This window comes from Spermophilus citellus (assembly GCF_964194105.1).
Source record: "Spermophilus citellus genome assembly, chromosome: 12".
Lineage (NCBI taxonomy): Eukaryota > Metazoa > Chordata > Mammalia > Rodentia > Sciuridae > Spermophilus > Spermophilus citellus.
In genome coordinates, this window is record NC_138198.1 from 80,144,837 (window position 1) to 80,167,743 (window position 22,907).

The window sequence follows — 22,907 nt, forward strand, 5'->3', positions numbered from 1 at the left end:
GGTAAACTCTTTTTAAAAAATGGAGGCTGATACTTTTTAGTTTTTGAATTCTGCAGAACAAGCTAAATAATACCAGGGTGATAGATTGGTCATCTTGCTAATATGAATAAACTCAAGCAAATGGGTCTCCCATTGGCGCCCTGATGTGTCAGTCATTAATTCCCTACATAGCTCATCAGCTAGGCGGTTCTCAGGGAACTGGTGTGAAGAAGTATTGAAACTCTGGCAGAAATAAATGTGAGGATTGGTCATTCCTGACTGCGTATTGTTATGAAACAAGTTATCATGTGTAAAATATTTTCATGAAAGGAGGTCACCATTGAATCTCTTTTTAAATTTTTTTTTTAGTTATACATGGACATAGTATCTTTATTTTGTTTATTTACTTTATATGGTGCTGAGGATCAAACCCAGTGCCTCACACATGGGAGGCAAGCACTCTTCCGCTGAGCCATTCCCCAGCCACCTCGAATCTTTTTTTTTTATAAAGTTAAAAGGCTTGTTTCATACATTAAAATTGAAGTTTGGATTCCTTGAAGTGGCAGCAGAATCAGAAGTCCCATTATTTATACATGAGTTAATTTAGCTGCTTTTGTTTCATGAGGTCATCCTCGTCCAAATAATTTATGATGAAAATTGATCCTGAGTGTACTGTCTTCTGCTTCTCACCGTCTTGTGAGGGAGCTCACACACTTAGCACGTTCTATAGATAGATTTCCTTTTCTGTCTTCTCCAAGCATGGGAAGGCTGGTGGTAGTCGGGGTGGAAGAATCTTGCTCAAGTGCTGCACACCCAGCCCCTGGCTTCCAGGCAGGGTGGCAGCACACACTACAGAGATCCAGGGCTGGGAAAGTGAGGCCTAGACCTGAATTCACCCTTGACTTACCTACTGTTCTTGAGTAAGTTACTTCTCTGCATTTCAGTTCTCTATTTATAATAGGTTAATATGAACTGCCTTGTAGGGTTTTTATAAGGATTAATGAAACAAAATCCATGAAGTGCCCAGGGAAGCAGGTATTTCATTAAGTAGTTATTTATTAATGTGCCAGACACATGGTCGGTAGTAGTCAATAAATAACTCTTGAGCAAACTCAATATTGACTGTGCATATGATTCAGAATGATAAAATGGTTCCAACAATCTAACCAACACTGCAAAACACACCTATTTGTGGGGGTGTGGGGGCATCTCAATGTAAACTGGGCCTGAGCTTCAGCGTCTAGCAAGTACTTCTTGTGACCCAGCCCAGGGCACTTTCAGACATTCCAGAGTCTTCATGAACAATTTGCATCTCCTCAAAAAAGACAGTATCTAGAGCCAGAGTTCTAATTTCAGTGGCTACTCTTTGGTTCTTTTTGTTTGGGCTGCATGTGCTTGTCCTCAAAAAAGGAAACGTCAGGTGAATCTTCCTCAGCAGTTGGTGGTACTGAGTGACAATGTCTCCTTGTTGGGAGTCACCCCTGCAGCAGAGTGAAAGCCCTTTCCTTACAGATGATGGATGCCAACCAGCGCTGGGATGTGCCTGAGGCAGTGGAGTGGATGTCCAAGCTGGCTGAGTTCAAGCCATTGTGGATTGAAGAGCCAACGTCCCCTGATGACATCCTGGGGCACGCAGCCATTTCCAAGGTGGGTAAACTGATGCTTCTGCTGCATTGGCCATTTATTTTTTTGTTTAGTTTTCCAGAAGGGTCATGGAAAATGCCAAAATTTCTTTGCATTTTCCCTTTTACATTTCCTCATGGAATATTTGAAATAATTGTAACATGTGACAAGTATGGGAGCTGCAGACCGTACTTCCATTTGAGAAAGAAAGTTGCTGAAAGTTGAAAGGCTACCAGCCATCTGAAGATTAATAGATACGGTTCTCATACTTTATAAATATAGAAATATGACTGATACTTAGATATAGATGGTCACTGATTTAAAATGGCTCAACATATGATTTCTCCACTTTATGATGGTTCAAAAGTGATAGGCATTTAGCAGAAACTAGACTTCAAGTTTTGAATTTGCATCCTTTCCCAGGCTAGCAATATGCAGTACAATACTCTTGCAATGCTGAGCAGGAGCAAGCAGAATCAAGTAGCAGCTCCCACCCATCCACACAATCACTAGGGGAAATAACCAGTGCTCTGCAGTGTGCCGAGCTGCCAAGCTAGTATGTTCCATGGGTGGTGTGTTTGATGAGTTTTCTATTTAGTATCCTCTCCACTTACAATGGGTTTATCATTATCCTTATTGTAAGTGAGGACCATCCTCACTCATTCACCCAGAATGAAACAAAAAGTGTAGACTTCTCTGGATGTCTCAGAAGGAAAGGTGTGCTTTGTTAATGTCAATGTCAAGCCTCCCCGAGAAGGTTTCCAAGAGCCCCTGAGAGAAATCCACTCTAATTGGGAGCCAGCCCCAATCCCTTTCAGGTTCTGAAAGAACCTCATATATTAAAAGAAAAGAAAGAAACAACTCATACGTCAGGATATCCGAGAAATTTTGTCTGTTTTGGAGGGCTTGCTCAGATTTATAGCATTGACCTACAAAGCGAGAATACCAGTTGGTTAATTCATAAAGAGAACTAGAACTTCTAGGTTTTTCATCCTCAAACCAGCACAAACTCTGTCAGAAGCTGTATTAAGCTGGAGCTGCAGGATGAGTATGGAATACTGGCTAGGACTGGCTGTGGAATTTGTAGATGTGCTGGCTTCAGACCACAATGGCCCAGCATGGCTATCACCAAGCTGATATACTTGCTTCTGGCAGCAGAGACATTGAGACTCAAGCCTTGTCTCTCCCCCTGGGAACATTTGCCTCTGACTTGTGTTTTCATCGGATAACCCTTTTCCCCTACACCCTGTGCTATTGAGTTATTACATTCATTTGGTTTCCAGCCAAGTCTTGCCCCCTTAGGAATCATTTTCTCCCTGAGGTGACTTTGCATAACTCTGCTCTCCCCTATTAGGATTTGATCATTATAAGTTAATTCTGAGCCGGGTGCAGTGGTGCACACATGTAATCTCAGTGGTTCAGGAGGCTGAGGCAGGAGGATCACAAATTCAAAGCCAGCCTCAGCAAAAGCGAGGTGCTAAGCAACTTAGTGAGACCCTCTCTCTAAATAAAATACAAAAATAGGGCTGGAGATGTGGCTCAGTAGTCGAGTGCCCCCTGTGTTCAATCCCCAGTAACCTCTGCCCCCTGCAAAAAAGTTAACTGTGATGGAGTAGTCTTAGTTCCAGGTTCTGGGAGGAACACCTCAGTGCATCCTACCTAAACTCACAGGTCTTACAAAGGTATGAAGTCAGAGGCTCAGAGACTTGTTCTTCCAGTTTTCTCACTAAATCAGCATATGATCTACTTTAGGTGGGACACTCATCAGAAACCTGTTTCAGGAATTCTCTCCTTTCCCTACTTACAGCCTCATGAAAGAGAAAAACCTGAGACATGAAGTAAAGTTGGATGGGATCCTGGGCCGAGTGCAATAGAAAGAAGGGGGAGAAGGATGATGAGTGTGGTCTTATGTGAAAGAGGAAAAAAGAAAATCAACTTACCAGCTGGGGTGGATAGCAGAAGTGATAATGTAGGGAACACCACACTACAGGGGAGGGAATGAGAGCAAGAGTCATGGAGCAACTGGGGCCTCTTTATTTAAAGAAAACCCGAACTTTCCAAGGAATAGTTCTGAAATGGACAGCTCTGGATGAGAGGTCATGGGACAACAAGACTTTTCACCTGAGTCCCACTTGCCTTTGCTTCTTAGAGTTCTTTAAGGGTTGCTGCACCCTAATGAATGCTGTACGCCCCAGCACCCACCTGACCTCTGCCCACCTGGAGGGTCTCCTTAGAAGCTCTTCTGGAATTTGATCCTCCCAGGTTTTGCCTACACAAGTGTGGGGATGTCATTTCCTCAGTAGGCATCAGAGGAAGGGGGCAAATGAGCCAGCTACAAGGGAGGGGTGGGTGGTATGGAGATACCTAAGGGAATGCAGGATGCATGCTGGGGAGGTGCTGGGAAGGCAGTAGCTGGGGCCAGACAATGGGGTCCATTGCTCAGAGAATGCAGCCAGAGGGAGCCACTGGAGGATCTCAGTGATGGCACGGTGATGGCTGGAGGAAAGGGCGAGTGGACTGGTATGGCAACAGAAGTGAATTGGGGGTGGGTTTGTGGAAGGCTAAGGATGGGCAGAAGGAAATAGGATGGGAACTGGGAGGCTCTTGCTTCATCCAGGGGAGATGAAGGGTAGGGCAGGTTGAAGAGAGCAGACTCAGGAATTAGTGACAAGGAGGTACAAAAACTTGGTACATAGTCAGTGCCACACATAGACGGCCTTAGAGTGGTAGAATGAGTAACTCAAATGGTTTTCTCTCCTTACCTTTCCTTTTCTCCCTCTCTTCTAAGATAAAAGAACCAAGCAATCTTAAATTAGAAACTTCAGGAAGCATAAAATATTGTGTGAAAAGGCGCTTGAGAACCCATCTGTTGAAACTGAGACCTGCTGCAATTAGGAAGCCAAGGCTTCAGGTGACTTGTGCATAACTTGGCCAAGTTCACACATCCTGCTTAAGGCAGGACAAGTGCTAGAGTAAGGGACACTGCCTTCTCAAATAAGGGCTATTTCTTCTGAGAAGTTGGCTTAATCTAGTGATTCACACATAAAGTAAAGTTGGGTGAGATCTCAGGCCAAATGCAGTAGAAAGAGCCTCCTCTGGCTCTGGAATTGGCCTAAAGTTCAAACCAGCTGTATCCTTCTAGTTTTGTGATGGGGGCACAGTTCTTACCTTGCACCTCTTTTTCTTCACCTGTAAAATGGGGCTACTGATGGCTCCTCTCCTGCTGGGTTATGACTAGGAGTGATTGATGTCAGTATTTTACATGGTGCCTGACAGGCAGTAAGAGCTCAGAAAGTGTGGGCTCTGGGTGTCAGTGATCAAGAGATGGAACCGGACAGGAGCCAAAGATGTCTGAGGTGGGCAACTGTAGAATCTTAGTTCAGTGGAGGCTGCAGAGGAGCAGCTTAGGGCCCGGTGGCTGGTGAGTGAGGTAGCTTTCCAGGGCCAGACAAGAGGATAGAGTAGCAGCATCATGTCTTGGAAGATTCCAGCAACTCACCAAGTGAAGAGTTCACAGGTGAGCTATGGTCTCAGCCTTATCTGTGAAGTAGGATCTCAGTCATCCACATACCTGGAAGGGAGAGGATTTTGGAATTGACAGTGGCACATGAGGATTCTAGAATAACCACTGAGAAAAAAGAAGAAAGGGAGAGGTAACCTGCAGGAAGCAGAGGTTGGACCCTGTGTGTCCATGAAGAGCCACTGCTGAGTGACCAGGTCTTCTCCCAGTTCCACACCACAGCACAGGCCTTGGAGCAGGAGGGCCAGGAAGGGAACCGATAGCAACTGTGAGCAGCGCTTGCCTTTGCTCTCTGGACATGCATTGGTCCCTCCACACACACATTCCCCTGGATATCTTCCTGCCAGTCTTTAAACTTCCCATGGTCCAACTCCAAGGATGTCTCCTTCTTCAGCTATAAATATTTTAAACACAAGGAGTTGTTTCAAATCTTATGAAAATGACACAAGACTGGCTTCTCTTGTAGGCACTGCTTCCATTAGGAATTGGCGTCGCCACTGGAGAGCAGGTGAGTGACATGTCCTTGACCACGGACTGAGGACCCCATTGTACATTAGGCTCCCATACCTGTTGCATTGTGAGCTGGGAATTTTTGTTATCTTAGAAATAAGCAGTTCCTTAGTGTCTGCAGTCAGATGTAGTCAAAAGGTTGCAGATTTTTCTATAATTCATGGGACTCAGGTCATTGATTTTTTTTCACATCAGAATGGACAAGGCAGCAATTTAAAGTTATGATCACAAGGGCATACAATGGCTTCAAGAAAGCCAGCTTCCAAATTGAAGAAACATGATGGTATTTGCTTTCTGTGCTTATAAACTAAGCTCAAGTGCCTGCCAACACCTGCTGCAGCCAGCCCACGAGCCAAGCAGTGTGAGGAACAGATTCTCAGTTTTCCCAGCAAAGGAGCAATACTGCTCTGCCATGGTTCCATTTTGTCATTGTGCCACCTGCTCATCGCTATTACTGTACTTCATCCTGATGCTCCACTTCACTCCCACTTGCCAATCGACACAGCAGTTATTCCTTAATAAATGGCGGGCTGATGCGATCTGTACCTGACTCACACTGTCACATTCGCAGATTTGTAAAGAAGTGAGCCCAAAGTCCCTGCCTGCACTGTCAGGGCCACCACATGCCAAGTGAGAATAATACAGCCCAGGCTTGCTGAAGACCTCTGATGAGTCACAGCTGGCATGGAATCACCACGTTGCCAGGCTTAGGGATCCTTAGGGCTAAGGCTGACTCTTCTCTTTGTGTTATTTTTAATTCTATTTCCAGTGCCACAATAGAGTGATATTTAAGCAACTCCTACAAGCGAATGCCCTGCAGTTTCTCCAGATTGATAGCTGCAGACTGGGAAGTGTCAATGAAAACCTCTCAGTATTACTCATGGCCAAGAAGTTTGGAAGTAAGGGCCCTGCAGAGGCTGCAGGCCAGACCTGTTTCTCCTGCCATCAGACCCCATGGTTCCCTTGGGGGTCTTTGCAATTCACATAAGCCTGTAGTTTGCCTTGTTGGTTTCTTTCTAACTCTTCATTTAGCTCTAATCAAGGAATCTTTGATGATTTTCATCCTGGAATTTCATTATTAATGAATGGTTTAATCACCTTTGGGTATTAATGAAAACCACAGGGTTCTCTTTCATTCCTTCCTCTCTCTGTGCTACCTTTGGCATTAAATAGAAATTTCTTCTAGTTCCTGTTTGCCCCCATGCGGGTGGAGTTGGCCTCTGTGAACTGGTGCAGCACCTGATTATATTTGACTACATATCAGTCTCTGCAAGCCTTAAAAACAGGTCAGTAATGTGCCATTAACTCACTTTGCCCCTGAGTAGTGCCCCTTGGTTCAAGCCACATCTTCTATGATTCTGCTCTCAAGACCAGAAATACTCAGAACCTGGTGCAGTGTTACAAGGGCCCAAAATGGCTTTAAGAAAGCCAGCTTCCAAAGTGAACAAACATAGTAGCATTTACTTTTTGTGTTCATAAACTGAACACAAACTATAACACAGAGGCTTTTAGTCTTGCTTGACTTTCCACATGGGGCAATAACAATGGAGACCCACCTGAGCAGAGTCATTGTTCCTTCTTGAAAGGTAAGCTCTTGGTAGCTGACTCACTTTGGTAAGTATGTTGGGGGTGGAGTTTGAATCCAGACCTCCTCTCTCAAAACCAGCTCCTTTTTCTGAAGCCAGCTCTCAGCACATATGCACTCTCCACTTCCATCCAGTCTCCTCTTCTGACCCTAGAGTCCTGTACCACCTGGCTGCAGCTTTATGTAGTTAGTTCATCTTCTCGGCATGCCCAGGGGAACTTTATCATCTTGCCATGCTGAGTATCAAACCCCAAGCTTTGCACATGCCAGACAGGTGCTCCACTGTAACCTCAGCCCTCAGGTGAAACTGGGATGGGATCCTTCCAGTCAATGCATCCATAAAGCTTTGCTTACTGTGCTTTTTGGTCTCCTAGAGTTAAAGGTGTCTAAGAAAGCTCAATTAACATGATGCACAGAGAGGGCATGAAAACAGGCATTGGAAAGGTAAACACCAAAATGGAGCCAGCACGGTAGTGCACGCCTATAATCCCAGCAGCTCAGGAGGCTGAGGCAGGAGGTTCAGTTTCAAAGCCACCCTCAGCAATGGCGAGGCACTAAGCAACTCAGTGAGACCCTGACTCATTTAAATAAAATACAAAATAGGGCTGGGGATGTGGCTCAGTGGCACCCAATCCTCAGTAACCCTCCCAGCCAAATAAAGGGATCTATCTGGGCACATAGCAGGGGTCCTTTATAATTGTAATGGTTTCTTTCTTTAATATTTAGAGTGAGTTTCAAAGGTTTTGTCACTTATAGAGTTAGGCCGAATACCCAGGTGAAAATTGTTTTTTTCTTAAGAAAAAGGAACTAGGCCAAAAAAATCAGTTACTATTCATTAGCTTTTAAGTATGTTTCCATTGACAGATATAACTGTGCTGTTTGTTTTAGTGGTCACATTTTGTTGACTGAAGGAGCACAAAATGCTGGGCAAAGAAAGTGGGAATTTATAAACTTATATACTCATCCCCGCCCACCTGCCCAGAACCCTTCCCTAAACATTGGAGCATGTCCTCTCTACTCTAACATGGCATCACACAGAGGGCCTGTCATATAGGAATGCTCCACACATCAACCTTTATCAAGAGTACCAAGCTTAAAAAGGGATACTAGGTATCATTCTTACCTGAATTTTCAGTGGCTCAATGTGATTCAGGTAAGCTCTTGGTAGCTGACTTGGGACACCTCAGTATCCCTTAGTGCATTTCCCAAAGTAATAAGTAATAAAGTAATCAGTACACAGGTACTTCCTATTAATATGCCTGAACAATTTTATACTAAATCCATCTGTTCATCTGGAAGATGGAGGTTGACACCAGGTCATCCCCACTCCAATGAATAGGCTGATTCTAGCATGCAGAAAAACCACCTTCCTAGGTTATGTTGCTTTTGCTGCTCTCATTTCAGTTCCTGCCCTTGGGAACAAGGGCGGTCCAGACCAACCTTGAGAAGTCCCACGGGTCTTGAGGGATAAGAATGAGTGCCACCAGTGCCTCAGTGCAGGAAGTTCCTGGTGCAATACTGGCAGTGCTGGAGGGAATGCCCGTACACCACCACACCGACAGTGCACGCCAACCCCACATGCTTTGTCCTTCTTTGCAGGGAACTATTCCCTGCTTATCTTTCAAGGCCCAACTGTGCTGTCTTCCTCCACAACCTGTTCTTAACACATGACACAGCACAGTCAGTGGCTTAGTGCCTGTGTCCACCAAAACCATGAGACTCATTTGCTAATTTCTTTATGCAGTCCCAGCACCAGGCTGCACACCACCTGCCTGCCACAGCTATTAATGATCAGGAGACTTAAGCAGCTTAGGTTACCTGTCCCCCTCCACCCCAAACATAAACACATCCCACCCTCCCACCACAAAACTAGAAAGTGGCTGACAGACTGACCCAAACCTATACTCCTCTTTTTTTTTTTTTTTAAGAGTAGAAATTAGAAGTTTATTAAAGGACAGCAGAAAAGACTTCTCCCGGAGGAAGAAGGGGACCCAAGAGGTGGAATCCCCCCAAACCTATACTCTTCTAAACTAGTCACATAGCTGGAAAGAGACTCATTTGGTGATTTAATCTATTCATCTAACTTTGGGATATAGGCACCCAGGTGATTCCAGATACTTCATGGAATCTAAACTGATGCTTTTAGGGCATCACAGAACTTTTAGTTACCAGGGGCTTTGTGATTCCCCTCAGCCCCCACATTGCTGTTTTACGGATAAAAAGCATCCGGGGCACAGAAGGGCTTTGCATAGAAGCCTTTGAAATCAGCTAAGCCATGATGGAGTCCATTTCTTAAGGGCAGTCCCCCCTCTGCCTTAAGAAAAGCATTATCTGACTTCAGGCATTATTGTCCCAATTTGATTCCCTCTTCTAGGATGTGTGAATATGTGGACCATCTGCATGAACATTTCAAGTATCCTGTGGTAATCAAGCAGGCTTCCTACATGCCTCCTAAGGTAAGCTGGGACTTGGGACACCTCAGATGCTGCTAGCCACTAATGTACCCATGAACATAGGGCACAAAGCTCTAACTCCCTAGAGTTTATTTTCATATCTAGAAAAAAATGGCTCTTTAAGAGGTCAGAAGCAAATTCCTAAGACCGGAAGGTCAGCATGGAGATTAAATAGCTTGACAATGATTCTTTAAAAAACCAAAAATTGGTAACATCTACAAGTTAGTGACCTAAAAGTCTCTGACTATGATGGTATTACCTGGGCCATTTGTCCTGGTCAGGTTCAGATTGTGGCTTATGTTCACCAATAGGGGTTGTACTATCAAAGGAAATTTGATTAGTTTCTGTAACTAATCCTACTGAGTACCCGATAAAGTATGCCCCCCAACCCCCAGTCTGAAAACTTTTTAAAATATTGAATTGCTTCTGACTTACTGGCATTATTAGGAACAGTAGGAATAAGTAACATACATATTTTTGTTCCTGGTGGTTATCCACACAAGTGACTATGTCGTCTTTGCTAGGATGCTGGCTACTCAACAGAAATGAAGGAGGACTCTGTAAGGAAACACCAATATCCAGATGGTGATGTCTGGAAGAAGCAGCTCACTGCTCAAGAAAACTAAGTGTTCATTTAGCCCTAACACCATTTTTTCTTAAGTGAAAAGACTTAAAAAAGAAGAAAAAAAATCTTACCCTACTAATCAAGACAAGTTCCACTCAAGAATTAGCCCAGTCATCATTTCAATTTGATTATTTTAACAAGCCAATATATATTCTATTTAATCCTTAAGTAGATTTAGATTTACCTAACCCAAAGCCCAGGAAGATATTCTTACCAAAATTTCCATCAAGCGCCAGTCTGCAGATATTAAATCATACTTTGAAAATAAGCAACACATTGCATAATTTGTTGGAACAATCCCTTATTTGTTCTAACACTTGTCCTAAACTAGCAGAATAAAAATAGTTCTCCAGGACTCCAGGGGATCTGTTAGTGCATCAAAGGAAAAACTATTAGCCCTGACGTGATCTAGCCTTTTCCTGATCAGTAAACATATTAGAGAATCCATACCACACTAAAATAAATGGGGGCAAAATGGTATTTCATGAATTATTTTTGTAATCCTTAAAAAAAAAAAAAACCTCTTCCTAAGTGGTGTTTATCTTTTTATTTATTTATTTTGGACAGCATGCCTTTATTTGTTATGTGATGTCAAACACTCTGCCACTTAGTTACAGCCCCAGCCCCCTAAGTGGTAATTATCTTTTAATGTAAAATGCGTCTAGGATGAGATGAATCATGAAAAAAAGGGGCAAAATATAGTTTAGTCAGAATTTTTAATATATATTCTCACCCTCTAAGCAGCATCTAAACCAGAATCCAGCACACGCTTGCTTGGCTTAGGTGAGTTTGTTTGGGTGAATCTCTTTTGGGCGTGCACTGAGCAGATAAATGGCAATACAGAATGAAAAAAAAAAAAAATGGACAAATGCAAACAGTTCTTTATTATAGAAACATATAAAACAAATAAGCATAATGCACATATATTATGATGGATGGGTTACTTCAAAATTGAAGGGAATAAATAGCTTGTACAAACAATGAAATTCACAAGTCTTAATGAAGCCAAGAGACTGAAATGCTATGTATTTTTGCTAAAAGTATATAAACTCCCACTTTCTTTGCTCAGCATTTTGTGCTCCCTCAGTCAACAAAATGTGACTGCTAAAACAAATAGCACAGTTATATCTGCCAATGGAAACATATTTGAAAGCTAATGAATAGTAACTGATTTTTTTTACCTAGTTTCTTTTTCTTTAGAAAGAAACAATTTTCACCTGGGCATTCAGCCTAACCCTATAAGTGACAAAATCTTTCCAACTCCTTTGAAAGCACTCTAAACAGCCATTTCCATTTTAATAGTTGGATGTGGACTGTACCCCTCAATCTGAAAGTCTTCAACTTTGAAGTCATCGATTTTCTCAACCTTTCGAAGGATTTTGAGCTTTGGGAAAGGTCTTGGTTCTCGCTGAAGCTAAAAACAAAATCAGATCATTATTTTGCCATATTTGTGCAACCTGCTTTTAATTCTGCTTCCCATGGAACAAGAACACAGTATTTGGGCTGGGATTGTGGCTCAGCGGTAGAGCGCTTGTCTAGCACGTGCAAGGCCCTGGGTTCGATCCTCAGCACCACATAAAATAAATAAATAAAGATATTGTGTCCAACTACAACTAAAAAAATAAATACTTTTAATCAACAAAGTATTATTTTACAAGTGTCTAGTACTGTGGGTGCCCTAACCCTGGTTATACACTACTACTGCAACATACCCAATTGTTTCTGTTGCACAGATCAAGTGTAAAGGGTATCTTGTAACAATACAAAGCACCAGGTGCCTGGTAGCCCATCAGGTGTGAGTTATGGTAATTATTAACATGACACAGTTTTTTATTTTACTTTTCCATCTATACCTCATAGTAACATGCAGTATAGTTTCTTGAGTTCCACTGTCCCTAACCCAAATGTCCCTGAAAGGGGAACAAAAGATGGCATCTCTTGACAAGTTACAGAAAAAGGCAAGCCTGGACTCCAGTATGAGTACTTGTGGCAGTGAGGATGTAGAGGTCATGACCTTTTGTATCTGTGTCCAACACAAGTGCAGACAGCAGAGAGAAGCAGCTGAATAAACCTGTGGTCACCCTCTATTTAGGCCAAGATCCGAAAATGGAGTAACTTACAATCTAATCTAGAATAGGATAAAAGTTTTTGGTTCTAAAATTATTTTTTTCTTGGGGCTCATGAAGGCACAGTCATATTTTTATTCCATTTCAAGTCATTTGTTGGTCAGTAATAGGGATTTGAACAGACTAGGCTTTTGAAAGTTTAGACCTAAGCATTATATTTAGCATAAAATAAAGAGAAAACATGCACTTCAATTCCCCTTCAAGTAAAAATGAATTGGGGAGGCTGGGATTGTGGCTCAGTGTACAACACTTTCCTAGCATGTGTGAAGCACTGGGTTCGAGTCTCAGCACTGCATTTAAATAAATAAAATAAAGGTCCATCGACAACTAAAAAAATGAGTTAGGAAGGCCCCAAATTCCCTGCCCAGAGTGTGGCTCTTCCTTTCTGGTACAGGTGCTTAGTGCCTCACAGCTCCTATCACATCAAGTATCACATCATCCCTGCCCACCTAAACACTGGAGCATGTCCTCTTTATTTCAGCATGACATCACACAGAGGGCCTGTCATATAAGAATGCTCCACAAATCAACCTTTGAGTACCAAGCTTTGAAAAGTATACTAGATATCATTCTTACCTGAATTTTCAGTGGCTCAATGTGATTCAGGTAAATATGTGCATCTCCCAAAGTATGTACAAAGTCACCTGGCTAAATAAATCCCACAGAACAATCAATGTTGTCGTTTCAATTCCTTTAAACACATCACTTAAAAACACATTATAGAATATGCAGCTATCCCAAGACTTTTGAGAAAAATAAAGAATTTAACCAGTACAGCTTTTGAGAAAAGTTAACTTAGGAAAGTTACATTATAGACAACCTGTGTGAACTTAAGTTTACACAGACAACAAAGGCAGGAAAGCCCGATGAAGGCTCACGAGGCAAGCCAGTTTATATCTGTCTTATGTATATCAGATTTTAATACTAATCAGACTGAATTCTCCTGCTAGTTTTTCCAAATTAAAGAATCAAAGAGCTCAGTGCAATAGGCTGGCTCTAAGAGCGCTTTCCTAGGGCAGCTCACCTGCAGGCCTGTGATGTGTGCAATCATGTAGGTAAGCAGGGAATAACTGGCGATGTTGAAGGGCACGCCCAGGCCCATGTCACCTGACCTCTGGTACAGCTGGCAGGACAGCTCCCCATTCACCACGTAGAACTGGCAGAGGGCATGGCATGGAGGCAGTGCCATCAGAGGAAGATCTGAGGAACCAGCACAGAGGAGAACAAGGAGGGGTGGATGGTTTTAAAGAGCACAGCTAAAAGCAAGGTAAACCATTGGAGATCATGAAAAAAGCCATCAGGCCCCAGGGAAGTCTGCAACCCAGACCTTTTCATCATACAAAAATCAGACCATTGTCCCACCTCCTGCAGCAGTGGCCTGAAGCTGAAGATTTGTGCAGATTTGTCTATGCTGAAGCAATGTTCTCCTATTCGAGCTGAAATTAAGGATCTGTGCTATTTTTGTGGCACCAGACTGCAAATACAGGAGGAATGAGTTACTTCATTTGCAGGGACCACAGGATATTGGTGCCTTCAGCAGACCCTACTGTCTTCATTATAGATCCAAAATCCCATTCTGGGTAGACTTTATTTTTAACAATTGTGTTGTAAAATTATTAGTGAGAGTGGAGTAGTGGTGACCTGAAATGTCATCTGCTCCAAATAAAACATTAGGATTTTATGTGTATTTTCATAGGCAATTTAAAACTCTGCTTTCAACCTGATGATCCGAGAATGAAAATGAATTGTGATTTGCTGAGGTTAACAACAAACCCCATGGCTGGGGCGAGCTCCCAGGGTCCCACCTCCCCGTGGTGCCTCAGCAGTGTCACATGGCTTTGTTTTGTGCTGACCATACACTTAACAGAAAAGAGGATGACAGGATGGTTTCACCTTTTGGGTTCCAGGCACACATGATGATCCTTCTGTCATCAGGGTTGGTTTTGATGGTGTCAATCACTTTTTGCAGTTGGTCTACTCCTTGACCAGAATAATCTATAGAATTGTTAAAGACACATACACAAATTAATCAGAGCCTCTCATGGGATGGCCCTGCCATCATCTATTACACCCTTCATTCAATGTCCCTTCTTGACCCATGGTGACAGAACTCTGTGCAAATTTCTCATCTCTCTCTGGGTTGAGTTTGAGGTCTTAAGCTTCTAGTCCTCTGGAGTCATAGTAAAGTCTGTTTTCTATACATGAATTCCTTAAAGATTTGTCCTATCACAGTGTCACCTCCTCCTCCTCCTCCCTTCCCCCACTGCTAAGTGCTATGGTTTGGACATGGTTTGAGTGTGTCACTCAAAGGTTCATGTGTTGGGCTGGGGATGTGGCTCAAGCGGTGGCGAGCTCACCTGGCATTCGCGGAGCGCTGGGTTCGATCCTTAGTACCACATAAAAAATAAAGATGTGTCCACCAAAAACTAAAATGTCACAGGGCACAGTCCCCACAATTAAATCTTGGTGGCTTATTTTATAAGAGGGACAGAAACCAAAAGGGACATGTATGTGCTCTTCTCATCTCTTGCCATGCAATTCCCAGCTACCTCAGAACTCGGACTGTAAGAAGGCCATCACCAGATGTGGGTCCTTGAGCCTCCAGGACCAGGAGCTAAATAAACCTTTATAATATTATCCATTTTCAGGTGTGTTGTTAATCTTAGATTTTTCCAATGTTTCCCATGGACTCAGCTTCTAACCCACCAACCCTTCTTGTCACACTTCAACTGACACAACCTAGTTTATCCTTGTCCCACAGAACATATTGAGTCTGAAGTAGAATATAGCATTGCATACACATTCCAACTAAAAAGGGACTGTGGATTCCTTTCCACGACCTTGACACTAACTTACCCACATTTCTACCCCAAACTATACTCGAGATTGAGCAGCTAAACAGGTATTTCCTATAAATATATTGATTCCCTGCTTTCCTTCTGAGATGGAACTGGAAGCTGAGAAGTGATTTGTTAATGGAAACACAGAGCTTCGGACTGTCCTCTGGTTAAAATTCCAACTGATGAGAAATGTTCCAGACCAATAGTTCTCACATCTTGTGGGATAAAGGCCTCTAACTGATCAACTCTGGATTGTACCAATGTTAATTTAAGTAAGAGTATTAACAGGAGCTATCACTTTGGGCGGGGACAGGGTGAAGGGTACAGAAGAATTCTCTCTACCTTTTTTTTTTCCCAATTTCCTGTGAATCTAATTATTTCAAAATGAAAACTCAGAATCAAAGATGACAAACTCCTCTGCTGATATCTAGCAGCCTGTACTCATCCAACTAAGTCGATACTTTTATGACTTGGCCCCTTAAGCAACAAGAAATAACACCAGGCAGGATGTAAAGCCCCTAGCCAGGGGAGAAGCCTGGCATCTTCAGGAAGGAGCCCTAGGTCAGCAATCACATACCAAAAAGCCACTGACCATTCACCTGCAGAAAGTCTGGCCTTGCGCATACTAGACAAGCCCTTGTTGTAACCATTTTTATGTATGCAATTCATCAGCATTAAGTAATTCCTATTGTTGTACAACCACACAGTATCCACTTCTAGAACATTTTCATCTTTCCAAACTAAAATTGCGTACCCAAACACTAACTTCCCATTTCCCCACAACCCAAGCCACCATTCTACCTTCTCCCTCTTCAAATTCACGCATTCCTAGTCTTCCAGCGTTTTTTTTTTTAATTCTTGAAACCGCCAACATCAAAAAAGGTCTTATGACTGCACATAAATGCAGACTTAGTCTTTCACTGAGGAATTAACACCAGGCCCAAATCCCTCCAGCCAGGAAATTGTTACTCCTGCATGTGTGCACACACACACAAATACACCCTGAGGTGGTGTTTGCTTTGGCAATCCCTATCCTAAGAACAGGTGAGCTAGAAAGAAAGAGCCAAAGGCGGGAGTGGGAGGGGGTTGGGCTCTGTGACTCAAGCAAATGGTGCCACTAACAGGACAGGAAATCCTGGAGTGAAATGTTTCATCCTTCCTCTATTCCAGCAGAGTGTGGGGGAGGGGGACCCCAATGCTATGCTGGATCACACCAACACCACCTACTGCACGCTAGAGGTTTAGTCTCTAGCTGAAGAAACAAGCTCCCACAGATGAACTTTCTTCCTACCCTATTCCCCAACATGGACAACAATCCCGCAGCTATCTGCCAACAAACGACACAGGATGGCACAGATAAGGAAAATTCCAAGAATTCATAAGAACCCCATAAATGCAAATCACCAAGAGTGTGATCTGACCTTCATGGGGCACTGTCTCTCAAAATGTCAAAGTTCTATATCAGCTCCTGGGACAGAACCCAGGACCTCACACATGCTAGGCAAGCACTCTACCACAGAGCTACACCCTGGCCCCGATGCTGATTCATTATGCCCCAGACTTTATCCAAAACAATGGAGCAAACTCACGCTAGGAAGAACATTTGGGAAGTCTGAGGAATTGCTCTGTCTCCTCACCTGAATCCATATCTTTGTATTCTGCCCCAAAATGTCTCCACTGGAAGCCATAGACTGGGCCCAGGTCCCCTTCTTGTCTGGTGGAGAATCCCAGGCCGTCCAAAAAGCCTCGAGATCCATTGGCATCCCAGATTTTCACTCCCTTGGAAGATAGTTCTTTCGCATTTGTGGATCCCTAAAGAGATGAGAGTATAACAGGCACACAAGTGAATTCTGAGCCATCTGGGTTGAGGCCCCCAAAGTCACCCACTGCTCAGCCTCTAGCCCATCTTGACACGCTGGAGGGCGGGCACTGGACCCTGTCCACGTGGAGCCTGAACTATCTGTAAGCAGACTGGACCCAGTCCTAACTTTTGGAGGGTGGTGATAGGGTGGTCTGACCTCTTCTTTGGATCCATCTCTCTAATCTTTTCCTATAGGGCTGGGGGTGTTGTTCATTGGTAGAGTGCCCCTGAGTTCAATTCCGGTACTGTTTAAAAAAAAAAAAAAAAGACCTGAGATTTCTGAAGATGCATTTTGAGGTAGAGGTTCACTGTCATTTGAAAGGCCAACACAGAACACACCCCAAGAACACAGAACTGAGAAAGACTGAACTGAAGCCAAATGTCAACCCTTTCTAGGTCTGCCTGGACAGCCCAAGATCATATAAGCCACATCAAGAGCTTTATAGATGGGATCCCAATGTCCAGCTTGTCCTAGAACCGAGCCCATCTCTTCAGAGGGTTCTGGACCAGGACACTATACAAGGAGGAGCCTGGTGTCACTGCTACCCATCTCATGGCTCTCGAGCTCTTTTCCAAACTACCTACTACCTTTTGCTCTCTTCAGCATTCAAAACATGTTGAGTGACTAGCACATGGCAGTCTATGCTCCAGGCCCTGGGGGAACAACAGCAAAAAAGAGACTAATTCTTTGCTCTTGTGGAGCTTATTTATTTGTCTGTTATCCCCCTACCCACAATGGGGGCAGGGTGGAGAGGAAAGACTGTGGCATTACACATCAGATGTTCCCTCTTGAGAAAAATACAGGAGTCAGGGGAGAATTATAGTCTTTGACTGGGAGGCTGAGACTCACTGAGCAAAGATTTAAGGAGGTGAAGGAGTCACACTCCATGGGGGTGGAGGAGAAGGTTCTAGAGAGTGGGAAGCAAGTGCCAGAGGCCTCTGTGGGAATGTCCTAGTGTGCTCAAAGATAAGCAAGAGGAGTAGGATGGATGGTACAGAGATGCAGATTTCCCAGAGCTGGAAGGCGCTCTGATAAGGACTCTGCTTTTTACTGAGTAAAATGAGAACTACTAGGGATAATGTCTAAGGGCTGTGGGCTGAGGAGTTACATGATCGGACTCTTAAAAGCCCTCTCTATGTTGAAAACAGACCGTCAACTTTCAACAGAAGCAGCTTCTTTACCTTGATAAACCACAGCAACTCCTCCAAAACACCCTTCCAGAACACACGTTTGGTTGTCAGCAGAGGAAATTCATCTGAAAAACAGTTTGCCATACAGTTTCAACATGGGAACAGAGAACACATCTTCCAACCTTTCCTGTAGAGGAAAACTGTCCTGGGACGTAAATTCCTAGAGTGACCTTAGGAACATCCAGAAAACTGCAACTCCTGGGATCAGGGAGGAGCTCCAGGCTGCAAGGCAAGTCAGTGACTTGTAGTCAGTGACACAAGTCACACAGGCACAGCCCCTCCTGAGCCCTGGCGACTACTGGACACAGCAGTTCCACACAAAGACATGGAGGATGCCCCTGTGGAAAAGGGAAAGAGCTATCACCCACTACCCAGTCCTTGTGAATCCTGTCACACAGGTGTGAAGGCAACACTCAAAATGTTTCCCAGGACACAAGCAATTCCACCACTGTCAAGAGTAAACTTAACTCAGTGCAGGGGAACAGATGTCACACTGGTGAAAACTTCAGAATAGTTTTTCAATATTTGTAAAGCAAATCAACATCAATTATTTTAGTGTACCAAAGCCAGCAACTGTTCACTTTTATTCATGATCCTAGTTGATCCTTAGATCAAACCTCCTTGAGGAATCTTTATGATCTTCATTTTACAGGCACCAATGGGAGGGAGGCAACAAGCAAGAGTAAACGTTTATCCCCAAATGCAGCACTAATTGAGGCCACATTACTGTTTGCATAGTTGATATTCATGAAACAGGGATTTTTTTTTTCAAGCACCTGCTTTTTTATCAATATTCCCTACTGAGCATTATTTCCTCAATCTTGTAACATTTGGGACTGAAGACTAGAGAGGCAAAGTCACTTGTCCAAGGTCTAAGCAGAGGAAGTGAATTTAAAAACAAGTCCATGGCTGGGTGTAGTGGGGCTGGCCTTGAAATCCCTGAGACTGGGAAAGCTGAGGGAGGCGGATTGAAAGTTCTTGCAAAAGGAAAGCTGGTTGGTGGGAAACCATCAGCTTTGGCAACCTAATAAGATCCTGTCTTAAAATAAAAAAATGAAAAGGACTTGGAGATATAGCTCAGTGGTTGTGGAGAGTCCCTGGGTTCAATCCTCAATGGGGCCTGGGGTGTGGGGGGAGAGGTCCAGGTCTGTGGTTCATCAGAGTCTACTGTTCTCAGAGCAACATAAGGTGAATTGCTCTGCTCAGAGGAAATCCCTAAGCCGTCCTGGGCACGTCTGCCTTGGCAGTTGGTAGTGAGCAGTGTCTGAATGGATGTAGGGTGCGAGGTTTTTCCTCCTAACTACAATGAAGAGTCTTGCCTCTCAAAACCACTCCGCACGCCTGGGTCAAGGATGCTCTTTCTTTATTGTGGAAGTCAATGTTACTGTCTGGCTTAAACACCTTGGAGGAGTCCCCTGCCCCGCACAACGGATGCTCAATTCAGGATCACCTGCTGTCAGACGTTAAGGAGCCGCACCTGCTGCCTAACGTTCTGTGCCCTCCCTCAGCCAGTCCTTAGTCTCCAGAAAGCCTGATGCAAACAACCCGTAAGGGGCACTTCTTCCCTGGAGCCATCCTGGGAGGGTGGAGTAAGACCTCTGAGGACTCTCCGTTTCTTGGCAGGTTTAAGAGGAAAGCGAAACGGTCAGGAACAAGTTCCCGCCAGCTCCTCGGTTCTCTTCCGCCTTTGCCGCTCCGCCCCTATCATTTTCCCTCCTCTTTTCAACTTTTGCAAAGCGGACCAACCAACCGCGGAGAAAAGAGGAGGGGCAAAGCCAGGACGTGCCCAGGCAGATCTCCCACGGCGTAGCGCGGGGCGAGCACTGCTGCACCATGCCAGCAGGAGGCGAGATAGGCTAAGCCGCGGAGCCATTAGGATCTGGTTCACCTTTCAGCTCTGCCAGTCCCATCTGTGTGACCCTATGTGCATCATTTCTCTAATCAGCCTGTTTCAGGGTCTGCAAAGCCGGGACACCGAGGCGTCCCCTGCCTCCCTGTAGCCTGCGCTCTCGGCGTCTCCCGAGCGCTCCCAGCAGCCGCAGCGCGGAGCCTGCGGGGGCCCTTCCTCCCTCCCAGAGTGGACCCAGCCGCGGTCACCTCTCAGGCTGTAGCGTGCCTGCATGCCAAAAACCGACAGGGTGCCGGTGCCGGTGCGGTCCTCCTTCCTGAAGCCGCAGCGCAGGATGTGCTTGATCTGCCCCAGGTACTGCAGCTCCCCGTGCTGCGGCGGCTGCTCTGCGCCCAGCTCCTTTGCGGCTGGCGGCGACAGCGCGCATTGCAACTCAGAGCCGGCGGCAGGCATGGTGGAGGCTGGAGACGCGGACTGCGGCGGGAAACGTGGGCGCCAAAACAGAGCTCTTTCTGCGCGCATTTTCCCCCCAACGCCGCCCTCGCTCCGCCTCTTCCTGCTGGAAAGCGGTGGGTCCGCCCGAGCCAACCTGTCCCCGCCGAGCAGCCCTCGGGCTCCGCCGGGGCCCCGCCCAGGGGAAACGTTGCAGTTTAAGATAAACAGTACGCCAGTCTGCTCGAATTTATCCCATCTCGACGGTTAAAACCCGAGAGAACTCCCAAATCCTGCATCTTGGTGCATTGGCGAGAGCCTCTTGGAAAGTTCTCCAATCCTCTGCCATTCTATGAAGCCGGGAGATCCTGGGACAATTCCCGCTTGTTATACACTCTTAAAGGAAAAGAAAGAAAAGGAAAAACAACAACAACAAAAATTGTTGATGTTTCCCACAACTAAGGGGACATGCTAACAAGTGATTCGTGTTTCTATTTTCTCCCCGTCCTCACTGAATGTTAGCAGCTGGAGCAAGTTGAATAATGCAGCTTTAAAAAAAAAAAAAAACTTGATTAATGATGATCAGAGGCTTTTCAAGTTGTTAACATCACATTTTTCAATTTTAGTGAAAGTTTAATAATGTAAATGCTAGTGAGTAGGAACTGTTTGATAAGTTTAAAATGTCCGAATACATATGTTGTAATACAGTCTTCAGCATCCATTTATTGAATACATAGTGGGTGCTCAATAAGGTGTTTTATTGTCAGGAGAGATAGAATGTGGGCTCTGCTGAAATATATTAAACCTTGGAGGTGACATTACCTGGGTGTTACCACTGAACTACACTCCCAGTCCGAGTCCATAGTTTTATTCTGGTTATCTCATGTTCATAGTCTTTGCAAGTATCATGCTTTGGGTAAGTAGCCCCCAAAGGCTCATGTATGAAAATAGCTAAATAGTTTGGTTGCCAGCCCATAATGGGAGGTTGTGAAGGCTTTAGGAAGTGGAGGTCTAATGAAAAGAAGTTAGGTCATTTGGGGCAATTCTCTTAAAAGAGGATAGTGTGGCATCAGCTGCATATCTCCCTCTCCCTCCCTCTCTCCCTCTCTCTCTCTCTCTCTCTCTCTCTCTCTCTCTCTCTCTCTCTCTCTCTGCTTCCTGGCTGCTGTGAGATGAATAGCTCCTCCAATAGGAATCTGAGAGGTCCAACCGATGATGACCATACCATGCTACAGGTATGGGCCCAAAGGCAACTGGATCAACTAACCATTGACCAACCTCTGAAAACAAACATTTTGCCACAGATAGGAAAAGATGACTCACACAGCAAGATTCTGGTAGCTTTTTGCGAAAGTATAGGATGAATGAATGCTCCCAGGGGTCACAATAACTAATATGCATTTGGTTATAGGATAGCAGGTACTTTAAATCTACTTAATATATCATCATACTACATTGGCCTATCCTGGATCAACCTAGATTCTTCCCTTCTCCCTACTGCTTCAACCCACCTTCACTCCAGTGTAATATTAATTTTTAAAAGCCATCTGTATCTCCTTTGGGAAGATAGACCACCTACATATTGAAGAGAAAAAGTAATATCTTTTCCTAACTTATCTCAACATCATGGCTGACACTCTTATAGCAAAGACAGATTAATAAGAAAATAAATTTATTGACTACAAGTTTGTATGATACAGGAGACTTCAGAAATGAAGACCCAAATACCCAGGAAAAATTGATTTTAATGTATAGTTGTACAGAGTATAACCAGAGGACAAAATTCTTTTTGCTTCTGATTACAAGGCAGGACCCCTCTGAAATAAAGGCCTTATGACCTATTTTTCAGGAAGTTAGGTCAGAGAATTCTTTACAGATTGCCTCAGGGAAGAAAGGTGGGAGGACAGTGAGTGATCTTGTGCAGTTTTCTCAGATTTCCTGCAGCTTAAGATATACAGTATGCCAAGGGGCCATATTTGAGGATATTGGCATTAAGTCCTGCCATGTTGTACTGTTGAGTAGGGTCCGGGGTGGGGTAGACTGAGGCAGGGTGGACATTCTTTCTGATGGTTGTTTAGAAAGAGATAGGTGGTAAGAAAACCCAAGCTTAAAAGTAGTTCAGAAGCTGGGCGCAGTGGGGCACACCTGTAATCCCAGTGACTTGGGAGGCTGAGACAGGAGGATCATGAGTTTAAACCCAGCCTCAGCAACTTAGCAAGGCCCTAAGCAACTCAGCAAGATCCTATCTTTAATAAAATATTTTTTTAAAAGGCTGGGGATGTGGCTCAGTGGTTCAATCCCTGGTACAAAAAA

At 44.2% G+C, this 22,907-nt stretch overlaps 2 protein-coding genes across 13 annotated transcripts in view; one reads left to right on the forward strand and one right to left on the reverse strand.

Moving 5' to 3' along the window:
• The window catches only part of ENOSF1 (enolase superfamily member 1), a 34,811-nt gene extending 23,185 nt beyond the window's left edge, over positions 1-11,626 (forward strand). For 9 of the 11 annotated variants that reach the window (XM_081263170.1, XM_081263176.1, XM_081263175.1 and 6 more), the window contains 6 exons: positions 1,492-1,626; positions 5,589-5,630; positions 6,402-6,531; positions 6,819-6,918; positions 9,592-9,673; positions 10,195-10,328. In XM_081263170.1, coding sequence (XP_081119296.1) covers positions 1,492-1,626; positions 5,589-5,630; positions 6,402-6,531; positions 6,819-6,918; positions 9,592-9,673; positions 10,195-10,296 — 591 coding nt within the window. In that variant the 3' untranslated portion in view covers positions 10,297-10,328. Of the gene's footprint in view, positions 1-1,491; positions 1,627-5,588; positions 5,631-6,401; positions 6,532-6,805; positions 6,919-9,591; positions 9,674-10,194; positions 10,329-11,495 lie in introns of those variants that run through there. The other 2 variants (XM_081263172.1, XM_081263174.1) reach the window with 2 other exon arrangements.
• On the reverse strand, positions 11,157-20,983 carry TYMS (thymidylate synthetase). 2 transcript variants are annotated; one of them, XM_081263179.1, is made up of 7 exons: positions 20,411-20,983; positions 18,305-18,378; positions 16,899-17,073; positions 14,315-14,416; positions 13,446-13,621; positions 12,998-13,069; positions 11,157-11,709 (listed from the first exon to the last, which is right to left on the reverse strand). In XM_081263179.1, the coding sequence occupies exons 1-7, from the start codon at positions 20,682-20,684 to the stop codon at positions 11,572-11,574; spliced, it is 1,011 nt and encodes a 336-aa protein (XP_081119305.1). In that variant the 5' UTR covers positions 20,685-20,983; the 3' UTR covers positions 11,157-11,571. The 2 variants fall into 2 exon arrangements, with proteins under 2 accessions (XP_081119305.1, XP_081119306.1); XM_081263180.1 differs by having other exon boundaries at positions 20,430-20,977.
• Positions 20,984-22,907: the final 1,924 nt, after the last annotated feature.